The sequence below is a fragment of the Suricata suricatta genome, chromosome 17, assembly GCF_006229205.1.
Source record: "Suricata suricatta isolate VVHF042 chromosome 17, meerkat_22Aug2017_6uvM2_HiC, whole genome shotgun sequence".
Classification (NCBI taxonomy): domain Eukaryota; kingdom Metazoa; phylum Chordata; class Mammalia; order Carnivora; family Herpestidae; genus Suricata; species Suricata suricatta.
Window position 1 is genome coordinate 43138603 of NC_043716.1, and position 15472 is coordinate 43154074.

The 15472-nt window shown below is 46.6% G+C and overlaps 1 protein-coding gene across 3 annotated transcripts in view; it reads right to left on the reverse strand.

Moving 5' to 3' along the window:
* The window catches only part of MARCHF10 (membrane associated ring-CH-type finger 10), an 85157-nt gene extending 70424 nt beyond the window's left edge, over nt 1-14733 (reverse strand). For 2 of the 3 annotated variants that reach the window (XM_029928926.1, XM_029928927.1), the window contains exons 1-3: nt 14450-14732; nt 13137-13227; nt 7205-7311 (exon numbers count right to left, since the gene is read on the reverse strand). In XM_029928926.1, coding sequence (XP_029784786.1) covers nt 7205-7294 — 90 coding nt within the window. In that variant the 5' untranslated portion in view covers nt 7295-7311; nt 13137-13227; nt 14450-14732. Of the gene's footprint in view, nt 1-7204; nt 7312-13136; nt 13228-14449 lie in introns of all 3 variants that reach the window. The other variant, XM_029928928.1, reaches the window with a different exon arrangement.
* Between the last annotated feature and the right edge of the window lie 739 nt (nt 14734-15472).

The following is a 15472-nucleotide window of genomic DNA, read 5'->3' on the forward strand; positions in this document are numbered from 1 at the left end:
ACCCCTGGGGCTGCAGGCACCCAGCCCCCCACTCCCAGCCCACCCCTGGGGCTGCAGGCACACAAGGAGCACAAGCTACCACTGTGGGGGCAGAACGCAGAATGTGCACATGTGCCTGTGGGGCATGACGTGGTTCCTGTGACTCACGGTAACTCAATATGGTAAACACAGGAGACCCAGGCTCTGCCACTTTCTCGCAACGTGACCTTGGGCAGGCTGACTAACTCCATTGATTCTTGCTTCCCTCATCCGTAGTGGGAGATGCCCTGTGCTGCTGCCAGACTGCTGGAGGGCCCGGGGCCCTGTTGGCCGGACGCTCGGCAGAGTGAGTGGCTTGGGGAGTGTTCAGTGAAAGGCACTCATCACCACCGTCATCGCTGTCATCAGCATCGTTGGGCTTATTGTAATTTCTGATCCCATTTCTTGGTTTACTTCTATTTCTAAAGTCAGCCTCTGCCAAATCATGTGACTCTGATTCTGGTCAGGGAAGAAGAAAGGATCTTTCTGTCCGGGCCTGAGGTTCATCCTTGTTTTTGTGCCCTGGGAGCAGAGGTCTGTTTCCTGAGCCCGCAGTTTTCCTGCCAGACAACTGAAGAAATCCTGCTCTCCATCAACCAGGCTGCCTCGGAAACTGCTTTTCCTTCAGTGTTAGAGCTTCCTTCCTCCCTCCCTCCCTTTCTTTGTTTCTTTCTTTCTTTCCTCTCTTCCTTCCTCTCTCTCTCTCTCTCTCTCTCATTTTCTTTCTTTCTTTCTAAGTTTATTTATTTTGAGAGAGAGTGCACGCTGGAGCATGAGCCGGGAAGGAGCAGAGAGAAGGGAAAGAGCAAATCCCAAGCAGGCTCCGCACTGTCAGCACAGAGTGCTACAATGCAGGGCTCGAACTCATGAACCATGAGATCATGACCTGAGCCAAAATCAAGAGTTGCATAGCCTACTGAACCACTCAAGTCCCCCCCGCCCCCCCACCAAATGTTAACAGCTTTCTGAACCCACAGGGGTGCTCAGTTTCTCAGTAGTCCCTCCTAGTCTCCATCCAAGCTCCTGATGCCTTAAGAAGCCACAAACGCCAGGACCGCTTCCCAGACTCACATGGTTCTGGTCTGAACTGTCCCCCCGCCTCGCCCCCTCCCCTGCACCGCAGCGCATCCCTGCCTCTTGAGCACAGTGGTCCCTGTCACGGTTATTGTTGCTTGAAGTCTCCAGGCAATTAGAAAAGTGGGAGTTTGTCACTGTTTCAGTGGGTACGTTTTTCTTGTTCTTATGATCTAATATTTGGAGATTTAATTATCATTGGGGGCACTGTTCAAGCTCATTAGTAATAAGTGGTTAAGAAATCAAAGGTGTAGAAACAATTTGACATGGTAGCCCCCTCAAATGAGTTTTTTTGTTCTGTCTGTGAAGAGTATAGAAACATGTACCCCAGAGGTGCGTTGAGCAGAGAACCCCCCGGGCTCGAATGGGAGAGGAAGCTGAATTATCTCCACTCCCTCAGCCCCTTGAGTGGATGGTCCCCGAGTCCCCGCCACCTGGTCTAGTCACCTAGCATGTCCTGGAACAAGTTTATATCGTCATGTTGTTTGCTCAGTACTTGAAAGATCAGGATGAATAAATGACAGGAAATGAAACGCATCTGAACACATCTGATAGATTACAGAATATCGGTCTGCAACGCCGAGTGCAATCTTTCTCTCCAGCTTTCAGTAGACATTAATGGCTAAAATCTGCCTCAAGTTACATAAACACGTTTGACCAAAAGAAGGACGAAAAACAAAAAGCCTATGGAGCAAGAACACCCTTGAAGAACTAAGAGCCAAATCCTGAGATGGCATATAATTATGTACTAGTTACCAGATTCTGAAATAGCATGTAATATGCCAAATAGATGTTTATTTCCACTTGTTGTTTTCAAAAGGGTCCCACCCAACCACTGAAAGGAGTAGCATCAAAATAACTCAGGGTGGTTTTAACTCACCTCTCCTGTTGCCAGCACACAGACCTGTAAAGGCACTGCTAATTTGGTGCGTACCAATCCTTAGCCTATTTTAGGATGTAGCTTGAAGAGTGCACACGGGAGGTTTCTAAGGGCTCCAATCTGAGCCAGTTCATTAAAGGCGAGGGAAGTGCAGGAAGGAATCTGTGGCAAATGTATATGATTTAGGAGTCATATCTGGTTATTAGGTGTTACACTATTTGTACACCCTGAAACAGGGAATCCTGGGGGTCTAAGCAGGTTGCTCGGTGGTGAGTGAGAGCTGGGATTTCCCAGGCCACAAGTAACTGGCCAAGCTCATGGATGACCCTGGATTTCAATATCGACCTAACGCAAAGTCTACCTTGATATATTAATTAGACACACACAGGTCATATATGGACCAAGTCACTGAGGGGTTATAAAGGTCATATTCGGACTCTTAAACCCCTACTTTAAATCCTTTCTGGAACAAGACAAGGGATAGACTAAATAATACAAACAACTTATTACGGTTCCCTTCAAAGCAGTTTTGGTGGGTGGCTACATCCTTCACTCAACCAGGCTCAGAGCATATTAAAGACAATCATAATTATTTTTTCAGCCCTTGTGGTGAGTGGTTTTGAAAATGCTCAATGGGGGTGGACTTGGCCTTGAGGAATAGTTAAAAGTCAGCTGAATCTAAGTCTGATAAACAGAGTTGGTGGTCAAGTTGGGTAATGCTGACTCACTTCAGTGACAGGGCATTCAGTTCAACACAAAGAGTAAGACTCCATCCCTGCCCTTAAGAAGCTGTGGTCCGAACTGAGAGGAAGTCACACAAAAGGCAATTTCAATACTATTTCATAAGCAGTGTGAAAGTTAGGAAAGGGTGCTTTGGTATTGGGAGTGATGGAAAGGTTCTAAAACTGGATGGTGGTGATGGGTGCAAACTTGGTAAATGTACTCTAAGTGATTAAATTACACACTTAAAACAGGTGAATTGTAGGATATGTAAATCGTACCTCAATAAAGTTGGTTTTTTGTTTTTTTAATGTTTATGTATTTTTTAGAGAGAGAGCGGGAGTGGGGGAGGCGCAGAGAAAGAGGAGACAGAGGATCTGAAGCAGGCTCTGCCCTCTCAGTGCAGAGCCCGATGTGGGGCTTGAACTCACAAACTGTGAGATCCCAACCTGAGCTGAAGTCAGATGCTTAACCGACAGAGCCACCTAGGTACCCCTAAAATTGTTTTTTTAAAGAAGGGTGTGGTGGGAATACACACATTCTGTTTAGTTCTAAATTAAAACTACAGTCTTCACCGTGCTTGTCAAGAGAGTAAAGAAGGGGGAAGAGGAGGAAGTGGTTAAGGTTTCGGCTGGTCTTGCTGTGGTTCTTGGGTCTGGACCTGCCTTTAAGTGACGGGAAATAACTCAAGGGCTTCATGTGTTCCAACTGCATAGTCAAATTCACATTTTAGATCCATTTCAAAAAAGCAATCTGAAAGATGCCAATGTTGGAGGCAAGGAGACTAGTAATAAGGACATTGGAACAATCCTGGAGAGAAATGATGGAGGCTGGAGCCAGAGTGGCAGCAATGGCATGAAAAGGAAGGCACAAGTTCACGAGCATTTGGGTAACGGTGGCAAAACTTGTAACTGGTGGGATGTGGGTGGTGAGGGGGAGAAAGAAGTCGGGGAGGGCTTAGTCTCTGTTATCAGGGAGGGAGTGCAGAGGAGGATGGCGTGGGGTTGGAACAGGCTGGCACGCCTCTGCAACATCCATTTGGAAACGCCCAACAAGCAGGCGTGCATGTGATCTCGCCACTTTGGGGGAGGCCTGGGATTACAAGGCGTTAGTCTACGACTGGTGGCTAAAAACACAGGAGGGACAAGATGGGTCGCAGAGACCTTGTGAAACAGAAGAAAACTGGGCTGATGGAAACCTAGGGAAATTAACATTTGAGGGGCAGAGAGAACATTGTGGGAGAAACAGAAGGAAAATCAGAAGAGTGCGATATCAGAAGGCCAAAGGAGTAATGTTTTAGGAAGAAAAGAGTTCCTAGTGTCAAATGTAGATAAAGCTTGAGAACACAAAGCCTAAAAAAGTGTCTGCTGGATTTGGCTACTGATCTTAGTGAGAGAACAGTGTCAGGGGAGGGGAGGTGACAGCCAGGCCGCATGGGTTAGCAGGGGAAGTGGGGAGAGAGGTGATAGAAATGTAGCTGTTTGGGGACATCTTGGGCTGTGGCCAGAGAAGGACACAGGGTCCATGGGCAGCTTTGTTCTTTTGTTCCGAGGACAGGCGGGACTTGGACACGTTTGTAGGCTAGGCCGATCAGGAGGAAGGAAATGTCTGTGATCCAGATGAGAAGAGCCTGGATGGAGAAGGGCTGGGCACAGGGGATGTGGACCAAGAGCGCGGGCCAGGCACTGGCAGGGAGAGTGTCACTTCACCCCGGGGACCTGACGGGCGGGATGCGTGTACAGCCGGGCATGGAAGGGGAGGAGTGCCGTGGCTTCCCACCTGATGGCCTTGCTTTGCTTCCTGTGTGTGTAAAACAGGAAGGGAAGTTCTTTGTTGAAAGTGTGGGGATTGGAGGTTTGGGGAAAAAAAGTCAAACAGTTTAAAATGGATGATAACAGAGGGAGCTGATGGACAAGTAAACATGTTGATGTGAGTCAACCTTCACTCCCTTCTCTCCCCCACTCCGCCTCTCTATCTGCCGGCAAGATGTCTCTTCAGTTTCTGTTTCCTGTTGGGCCGCTTCTCACCACCTCCACTCCTACCCCCTGCGTCCAAACCACCACCCTTTCTCTCCTAAATTTCTGCCATGGTTTCCTTTCTAAGTTTTTCTGCTGCTTCCCTAGGCCCTTTTGGTCCTTTCCCCACACAGCAGCCAGAGTTTTCTTTAAAAGCTGTAAATCAGGGGCGCCTGGGTGGCTCAGTCAGTTATGCATCTGACTTCAGTGCAGGTCATAATCTCACGGTTCGTGGGTTCAAGCCCAGTGTTGGGCTCTGTGCTGACAGCTAGCTCAGAGCCTGGAGCCTGCTTCGGATTCTATATCTCCCTTTCTCTCTGACCCTCCTCTGCTCATGCTGTCTCTCTCTCTCTCTCTGTTTCTCTCTCTGCCCTTCCCTTGCTTGTGCACTTTATCTCTCTCAAAAAAGAAAAAGCCCCATAAATCAGGTCATACCACTCCCTTGCTTAAAATTATCCAATAATTCTCACGGAGATAAGAATAAACTCCTAATACCAAGCTTTGTCCTGAGAGATTCAGACATGGTCTGGCCCTTTTTACCTCTCCTGCCTTGTCATGTGTCACATTTCTCCCTTGGTCAATGGATTTCAGCTACTCTGGCCTTCTTTTGTTTCTTCCAGGACTCCAAGTTAGTTCCTGCCTCAGGGCCTTTGCACTTGCTTTCTTCTACTCAGGATGCTCTGGCTGGCTCTTTCCCATCTTTTACCTACAGACCAAATGTTATTACCTCAAACCTCTGTTTATTTGCCTCCTTATATTTATCAGTAATTGAAACTATCTTACATATTTATTTACTTGTGTGTAGAGATTGTTTCTCATTCCCAGGAGAATTCTGGGAGAGAGGAGACTTCATTTAGGACATAGTTGGTACTTAAGAAGTATTGTTATCTCTAAGGACAGTGTTCAAAGTACAATTATTAATAAGGACAGTGTTGAAAGCTCAATGAGATTAGAAAAACAAGACACGGTGACTTTAAGCCACACATTTGTGTGATTTTCCTAAGCACAGACCATCAATAATGATAATCATCTTAATCATGATTGATTTTCTTACATGCCTGTTTGGAGACCATTACTAACACGTATTTCCAACGGAGGGTCAGGTGGCAGACACATCGTGGTGAAAAGTAGATGGATTCCCAGGGTGACCCGTTCAGATATTTATGTTCTTATTAATTTTACAGAAATTCCCTCAATTTTACAGTCTTGTACGTGGGTTGGCAAGTTGTGGGAGGAAATCGCCGACTCTGTTTCCAGTCCCAAAGCCAAGCTGTGTTATACAGGTGAAATCAGGTTACTGAGATAGGTCTGGTTTCCTTGGTGACCCAGGAGGTTTGGTTATATTTGAAATTGCTAAGAAGGAGAAAAATCTGATAACGACAGTTCTGTGTTTTCCTTAGGGAAGGAGGACTTTTCAATCCTGAGGCTGAGGACATGCCTACTTGATTGGCAAGGGCTGACCTCTGGCTAGTCGGCTGAGCGACAGCTTCTAACTGCTCCCAGAATCCCACACCCAGTCTGGCAACTTTGTCCTCTGCCAGCTCTGGGTGATCACGTCATGACTCCTCAGGCTCCCGGTCTGGTTTGGTTTTGCATGTAAACACTGTAACTGGGGTGATGAATAGTCAGCTTATTGGAGAATGTGCTCACACCTTTTTTCTGGTGGGATGACAGCGGAAGGGCATATTATTTTATAAATGGTAGGTCAATCCGGTTAACTCTTTAGTGGCTTTTTCTTTCTTGATGGCTGATGTATCAAATGTCATTTGTTTATTGAAGGTTTGTGTGCCAAGCTCTGTGCTATTTTTTAAGTATTATTTCATTTTCATGACAATATTATGAAATAGGTACTATTATTTAAAATTTTTTTTGAGTCTATTTATTTATTTTGAGAGAGACAGAGACAGAATGAGTAGGGGAGGGGCAGAGATAGAGGGAGAGAGAGAATCCCAACCAGGCTCTGCACTGACAATGCAGAGCCTGATGTGGGGCTTGAACTCACGGAACTGTGAGATCATGACCTGAGCTGAAACCGAGAGTCAGGTGCTTAACTGACTTAGTTACCTACGAGCCCCAAAGTAGGTACTATTATTAACCCCATTAAATTTTTGTTTATCGTTTATTTACTTTTGAGAGAGAGAGAGAGAGAGACAGAGTGCAAGTTGGAGGAGGGGCAGAGAGCGAGGGATACACAGAATCTGAAGAGGGCTCCAGGCTCTGAAGCTCTCAGCACAGAGCCCGAGGCAGGGCTTGAACTCACAGATCATGACCTGAGCTGAAGTCGGATGTTTCACTGAGCCACCAGGCGCTCGATTAACCCCGTTTTAAAGATGAGGAAGCACAGAGATGTAAAGTAGCTTTCCACAGTCACATCTAGAAGTGGTGGGTTTTGGATTTTAGGAAATGCTTACTGCTGATCAAACACCGATGCTGCACCTTGAATGCTCTCAGAATACTGTAAACAGAGGGGGAGGGTGATTCTAGTTTCTACGATTACCTGATACTCAGAGTCCACCTTGTGCTGCAGGTCTCGCAGATACTGAATGTCACTCACGAACCTCTGCCTGTCCCTTGCTTCGTGAAACATGATTCTCAATCCCCAACCTGAATATAAAAGATAAATAAATGAGCTGTGGCACAATCCTTTGTTGCTTTGCCGTATTTGGAATTATCTCAGTATAATTGCTCTTATTCTCTTATTAATCCAATTTCCATTGTTTGAAAGGCACAGATGCTCCTTTCAACCTGTAAAGACTCTTTGCATTGGTGTTGTTGATGCCCTTACAGTCCCCTTGTTCCCGGCATAAATAATGCAGCCACGTTCATCAGCTGGCCTGGTTATTCAGAGGGCATTAAGCTGACAGACACCTGCTTCGGGAGTAGTCCTACAGCTTGACGAAAGAATGAGAGAAAGAGAGAGAGAGGGAGAGGGAGGGAGAGGGAGGGAGGGAAGGAGGAAGGAAGGAAGGAAGGAAGGAAGGAAGGAAGGAAAGAAAAGAAAAAAAAAGAAAAGAAAGGAGAGAAAGAAAAGAAAGAAAAAAGAAAACCTAGCTAAATTAGCAATGACTAAAGTTATGAGCCCCTTAAATTCACTCATTCAATGATTGCTAAGGCACTAGGCTGGGTGCTGGCATATAGCAGTTGGCCAAAGGAACCTCTGGGTTCAAATCCAAAGCCTCTGAGCACTGACAAGGGAACCCTAATTGCGATAAGTGCTATGGACTGGAAATGGGGGCTTCTTTGAGAGACGGCTGTTATGGGGAGGGCATCACATGATCTCAGGGGCAAGGGTTCCCTTAGGAGAGGACACTGGGCTTGCTCAGGAGGGAGCCAGGCAAGAAGCAGAACAGAAAGGCCAGCAGGTGCAGGGCTCTCGGGGCAGCGAGGGGCTGGTGCCATTGAGGAGCAGGAGGGCCGTGCAGTTGGAGCAGGGGCGGTGAGGGCAGCACCAGGAGGGCTTGTAGGGTAGGCAGGAAGTGGTTCACTTGGTGTGGGGAAGGTTATGACTGGAAGAGCCACACACCACCCCTGGAAGGTTCCAACCTGGGGAGTAAATGGTTAGATTTGCATTCAAATTTTTTTAATGTTTTTATTTATTTTTGAGAGAGAGTGAGACTGCATGAGCAGGGGAAGGTCAGAGAGAGAGAGGGAGACACAAAATCCAAAGACAGGCTCCAGGCTCTGAACTGTCAGCATGGAGCCTGATGCGGGCCTTGAACTCACAAACCACGAGATCATGACCTGAGCCAAAGCCGACTGAGCCACCCAGGCACTCCTAGATTTGCATTTTAAAAGGCCCCTTCATATCTAGTGTGGAGAATGAATGGGGGGGGGGATTGAAGTAAAAATGGAAGAAGAAAGACCACTGGGAATATATTACAATAATCCAGATAAGATGGGATCACACTTAGGTACCAACAGTGGAGAGGAGGAGGAGGAGGTAGGGGAGGAGAAAGACGCCATAGCTACTATTTACTGCGCCTCCTGAAGTACTAGGCATTGTTCTAAACATTTACACACCTGAACTCATTCCGTCTTCAAGACCATGCTTGAGGCAAGCACTGTATTTCTAGTTTGCTGACAAGGAACCTGCGGCCCAGAGGGAGTAAGTCACTTGCTTCAGGTTACAGAACTAGTAAATGGTGGAGCTGGGATTTGAACCCAGAGGGTTTCACACCAGGGCCCCCACTCTAACCACGATGGGTTTGGGGCTACTCAGGACTGGTGATGATGCAGGAGAGGGAACATGGAGGCAGCCGCCTAGGTTCCTGGCTCCTGCAGCGAGCCGGTCAGGGACAGCATCCCCTCGGACAATTCTGGAGGAGGGACAGCAAAAGCCACATGGAGTTTGCAGCAAATGGATGGAGATGTCAAGCGAGCAGTCAGGCGTGGGGTCTGGCGCTGGCCAGAGAAGCGATCTGGGTACCAGTGGGATCGGGGTGACACCGGAGTCGAAGGCAGAAGGTGGACTGGAGAGAGGAGAACCGAAGCAGAATTCTGAGGCACACTCCAGCCTAAGAACACAGAGCGGGGAGAAACTGCAGAGGAGCCAGAGACGCAGGAGGACGACCAGGTGGGTGCAGTTTCCGCGACGCTGAGAAGAGCAGGTTATTTATAACCTTGGAGAGAGCACTTAGCTAGGAGCTGAGGGGCTGAAGACAGATTGCAGGGAGCCGGCGCAGGCGACGAAGGGAAGGCGAGCCAGCGCTTCCCAGGGCTTGGGCTCCGATCGGTGTGGCCTAAATTTATGGCCAAAATATTTAAGTTCACAAAGTTATTAAGCGGTGTTGTTCATAACGAGCCTGCAGGACCTCAGCAGTATGGTCATCTAAGGTCCCCGCCCCCCCTGCTGATTGGCTTGTGAAGCACTCGTGTAGATTTCCGCAGTAGTTTCTTTTTAAGTTGAGGTATAACATTGGTTTCCTGCGTACAGTTTAGGATTCAGTAAGTCTAGGTAACATCCATCACCCACACAGAGTTAAAATGGTTTTCTTCTCATGATATGAACTTCTAGGATCTATTCTCTTAGCAACTTTCAAATATACAGTATTATTTTCAGTGTTTATTATTTTTGAGAGAGAGAGCGAGAGTGGGGAAGGGACAGAGAGAGAAAAGGGGGCAGAGGATTCGAAGTGGGCTCTGTGTTGACAGCAGCCACCCCGATGTGGGGCTGGAACTTATGAACCGGAGGTCATGACCTGAGCCAAGGTCGGATGCTCAACTGACTGAGCCTCTGAGTAACCCAAATATACAGTATTACTAACTATAGTCCCCATGCTGTATGTTATGTCCTCAGTACTTACTTATTTTATAATGGGGAGTTTGTGCATTTTGACTCCCTTCATCCCTTTTGCCCACCCCCTCCCCACCCCCCGCTTCTGCCAACTGCCATTCTGTTCTTTGAATGTTCTCTGTACCTATGAGTTCTGTTGTTGGTTTTCTTTTTTTAATCCACGTATGAGATTACACAGTATTTGTCATTCTCTGTCCCTCTCTCTATATAGGTAATGTACATATCTCACATTTTATCTATTCATCCATCAACAGATACCTAGTTGGTCTCTATGTCTTAGCTATTGTAAATAATGCTGCAGTTAGTTAGTATTTTGAATAAATACCCAGATGTGGAATTTCTGGGTCATATGGTAGTTCTTATGTTTAATTTTTTTGAGGAACCTCTATACCGTTTTCCATAGTGGCTGTACCGTTTTACATTCCCATCAACAGTGCGCAGGGGCCCCCTTTTCTCCACATCCTCACCAACCATTATTTCTTATCTTTTTTGACACTAGCCATTCTAACAAGGGGGAGCTGATATCCCAAGATGGTTTTATATGTAGTTCCCTCAGCCTGAGTGATGTTGAACACCTTTTCAAGTACCTGTTGGCCACATGTATGTCTTCTTTGGAAAAAAGAAGTCTATTCAAATTTTCTGCCCATTTAAGAATCAGGTTTGGTTTTGGTTTTGTTTTGCCACTGAGTTGTATGCGTTCTTTATGTATTTTGGACATTAATCTTTTATCAGATATGTGATTTGTAAGTATTTTCTCTCATTTAGTAGGTTGCCTTTTCATTTTGATGATGGTCTCCTCTGCTGTGCAGAAGCTTTTTAGTTTGGTGTGATCCCACTTGCTGGTATTTCGTTGCCTTTTTAAAAAAAGTTTATTTATTTGGGGTGCCTGGGTGGCTCAGTTGGTTGAGTGTCTGGCTTCAGCTCAAGTCATGATCTCGCGGTTTGTGGGTTCAAGCCCCGCATCAGGCTCTGTGCTGACAGCTAGCTCAGAGCCTGGAGCCTGTCTTCGGACTCTGTATGTTCCTCTTTTTCTAACCCTCTCCTGCTCACGCTCTCTCTGTTTCTCTCTCAAAAATAAAACATTAAAAAAATTTTTTTAAGAAGTTTCTTTATTTAAGTAATCTCTACACCCAACATGGGGCTCAAATTCATGACCTGGAGATCAAGAGTCACACGCTTTTCTGACTGGGCCTGCCAGGTGCCCCGCTTTTGTTGCCTTTGGTATCAAATCCAAAAGTCTCATTGCCAAGACTGAGGTCAAGAAGCTTGCCACCTATGGAGTATTACAGTTTCAGGTCTTAGGTTCAATGATTTAATCTATTTTGAGTTCATTGTGCATATAGTGTAATATAGCACAGTTTTATTCTTTTCCATGTGCCCATCCAGTTTTCCCCTGTACCATTTACTGAAGAGACTGTTCTGTCCCCATTGTGCTCCTTTGGCATCAATTAATTGACTGTATATACAGGAATTTTCTGAGGCTCTCTATTCTGTTCCACTGATCTATGTGTCTGCTTTTATGCCAATATTATTACTCTAGCTTGGTAATATCATTTGAAATCAGGAAGCACCATGTCTCCAGCTTTCTTCTTCTTTCCTACACACATTTTTAAATAACTACCATTAGTAGTAGGGGAAGCATCAGGATAAGATTGACAACATCCTGACCCTCAGGTGTGTCTGCATTCAGAACCTTTCCTTCCCCTCTCCATTTTTTTTCAGTTGTGGAGATATTGGCAAAATCAGGCTGTCCCTGACTCGTGGTGACTCCGTGTCTGGACTGGGCATTGGGAAATGTCACAGGTTTATCACCCAGCCCGGAGCAGTATCATCTAGCAACTTGCGCTGCTTCCTGGGGAGTTATTGTCTTTCTTGTGTAGAAAGCTGGTCTTTGAGGGTCCGAATCTAAAGCTGTAATCCAAAAGATAGTTCCACAGACTACACACAAAACCTAAAGTTTGCTTCTGAGCAGTTTAGTAGTCATTTATGGAACTGCACTTTAAGAGATCACTTTCAACTTTTCCTATGAATTTGTACCTGCACAGAATGAAGTTATGTTCCCACTCTTTTCAGAAGACAATGGTGTTAAAACAGGCAGAAAGATGAGCCCTTGCTGCTACTGTTGGAAAGAGAAGCCTGTCTGAATATTAATCAGGCAGAGAACATAACAATTCATAATGAAAATATGTTCATGGTCACTAAAGGGGCACATCCCAGAGCCTGCTTGGATGATACATTTTGGCTACATAGAAAAACTAGCTAATAGAGCCTGGCTTTATTTACTTTGTAAAAAATTTTTAATTTTTTTTTTTTTTTTTTGAGAGACAGAGACAGCATGAGCAGGGGAGGGTCAGAGTGAGAGGGAGACACAGAATCCGAAGCAGGCTCCAGGCTCTGAGCTGTCAGCACAGAGCCTGCACAGAGTCCAACCCAGGGCTTGAACCCACAAACCGTGAGATCATGACCTGAGCCGGAGCGGGACACTTAACCAACTGAGCCACCCAGGCGCCCCTAGAGCCTGGCTTTAATGTGGTGTTATGTTAAAGAGGCTCCTAGTTCAAGAGGCATGAAAAAACTTTGTCTAACTAGGTAGGAAATAACACTATTTGAACTACTTGCTAGGTTACCTCTGACTTCACAAACACCTACCAAATAAAGGACTTTAAAATGACCTACAAAAGTCTCTCTGCCCTCCCATAAACTCTCTATTACTGTACTTTACTATGAAATGAATATTTAGAAGGCTCGTGGTGCCACAGGTGCTTTCTTATTTAACTACAGCAATCCTCTGTGAGAGTAAACAAATACCACAGGCACTGGGCAAACGGATTATTAGGAGATCACCATAGTTTAGGTAAACACTTTCCACCTTTCTGAAGTATCACTTGAACTTCATACTGTACTGCAGGTTTGAAAACTGCCCAGGACGAACAGGAAACAGAAATAGCTGTATGGAAATTAGTTCACATGAGATCATGCTTAATTGGCAGATCTCAGTTTAATGGGCCTCTCAACCAGATGGCCATTTGAAGCCCCCAAATTTTCCCTCAGCAAATACAGACAGGGGCGTCTGTATAAAATGTGGGCAAGGCACATGTTTCTAAAATAGCACCCTGTATTCTCTCCCATTTCTCACCTTTGAACTGCTTCTCAGTTTAAAATCCACTCATGGTCATGCACGCTTCTGTTTTAAGTCTCCAGTGACCGTAGACTGGGCCAAACTTGTGCTTTAAAAATCAACATAAGAAGCCATATTAAATTCGGAGAGGGAGAAGGAGAGCAGGGTGTAGGAGGGATGTGGGGAAGGGAGAGGGGCCCTGCTTTGCTGAAAGCAAGAATGAGTGGTTCTTCTTGGCCTCAAAATTCTACATATCTGTGAAATTTCAATGAGGAATATTCTAAGAACTTTGTGACATATGTATTCCTCTCTAGTGTAAGATTGCGATGAATTCAAACCAAGTTTCCCTGACTAAGGAGAACAGACTGATTGCAGAGTATTCTTCAGTTCTCTAAAATATCATACATACTGTCCTGCTCAGTGACCACATTGTCCAAAGAGAATAGAAGGGAGCTCTTTTTACTGACAACTATTTCACTGTTTTCTTATTAGAAGTTTCTAATATGTTCTTTTAGGAGTATTAAAGTGAATATTTTATTGGTTCAGCGATAAAGAAAAATGTAAATTTAAGCCCCTCTTTAGGCTGAAGATTCCTTTGGAGCAAAATCTAAATGGCTGTATTAATACCTGACAATCAGGTTTATAAATTCCCCCTTTTCCACAAGTGGGTGTTTGGAAGAAAGACGTCAGAACTTAGTTCTCCTTTTAATTAATTTGTAATGACAAAGATTATGGGATTCCTTTAAATCTTGGCTTTAAAAAATCTTAAGAGTTTTAAAATCTTATAAAAATGACTTGAATATAAGCAACAAAGATGAGTGATCTGGGGCCAATTTTCCTAACACCCTGGTACTAGAGAATGCTGTGGCTGAAGGGAAAGTGGAGGAATTGTGAGGGGGGCGGGGGTAATCAGACTCTCCCAGCCAATTTGGTTTAAGAAATCAAAGGTTGGGTTGGGGGACGTGTAAGGGGCTCATAAGAGAAGCTCTTTGACGGTGACTCTTCATTTTATTCTGAAACTGTGGCAGAGATGGGCGGCCACACCCTGGGCTTGCAGACCAAGGGAGCCTTTGGGGAAGTTTTGTAGCTGCGGAGAGCCCCCCTCCCCCCGCACCTGTCCCTTTGAGGCTGGAAAGCGCAGGGGACAGCCGGGGGGTACAGGGAGAGGTCAGGCCCCCAGGCTTCCGCCAGATTTTCCTCCAGAATGGCAGAAATCAAAGGCGTGGTTGTCCCCCTCCTCCTCGTCCCCACGCCTCCTCGGAGGATTGGTGGGGCGCAGGGGGCGCAGGGGGCGCAGGAAGCGCGCGCGGCCGGGGCGGGCAGGCCGTTACCTGGCCGGTCAGTCCTTCCCCACCAGCGAGGTCTGAAGGGGCCGAGGGGCGGGGCAGGCGGGCCTGTCCAGGGCGGAGGAGCCGCCCATCAATCGCGCGGGGAGCTTCTCGGTGCTCCTCTTCCTCCCCGTCTCGTCTCCCCTCCCTCTACCCGGCGCCTCTTCCTCCTCCTCCTCCCTGGAGGCAGCTTTCTGCGGTGGCGGCCGTACTTTCTAAGGGGCGGAGGCGGCGGCGGGGGTGGCTACCTGGCGTCCCCCTGTTCCCTTGGCAACGCGACGTCCTTGCCCGCGCTCGGGCTTGGGGGGGCGGGGCGGGAGCCGCGGCCTTGCGGTCCGGAGCCCGGACGCGCGCGCCCCGTGGTTGCCGTGGGAACGGGATGCGGTCGGGAAGGCCTAGCGGTGATGGCGGCGGGCGAAGAAGACACGCAGAAGGAGGCCAATTGGCTTTGTCTTGATGCCCAAGCCCAGGCCCAGATACTGAGGCCGTCACTTCTGTCCTGAATCAGTGCTGGGCTTTATAAAGAACGTGGTTAGAAAATGAGAGGGGAAGATGTTTTTAACTGAATAAAGTAATATTAAAGGCTATGTACAGGTAGAAGAAAGATAGGGCAGCCCTGGAATTTGAGCTGTGGGAGTGGTCTTGGAAATAACCTGCTCCAACATAAGAAGAAGTAAGAAGGGGGGGGGCCCTGCCAGTGGTAGAAGGAAGACCAGACCCCAGTTATCTCCTGGTTACCAGTAATGTTGGCTGCCTTTCCCAAGGAAGGAGGTTCTTAGAGCTTTAGACTAGTGCCCACAGATTTGGAAAGAAGGACCAGAACCTGTGCTAGCCTCACCTTTTCTCTGCCAGGTTTATTTCTGTCTGTGTTTTTTGGTATGCAAAGATGACTCTTCCATTCATTTTGCACATGTAGGCACTCTGACTTGCCAACTGATGTCAGGTCAGGGCATTTTTGATTAGGTGGAGAATAGGGGGAAAGGAGAATAGAAATTCTTGAACTTTTCATCAGTGCCAGCATCCCTA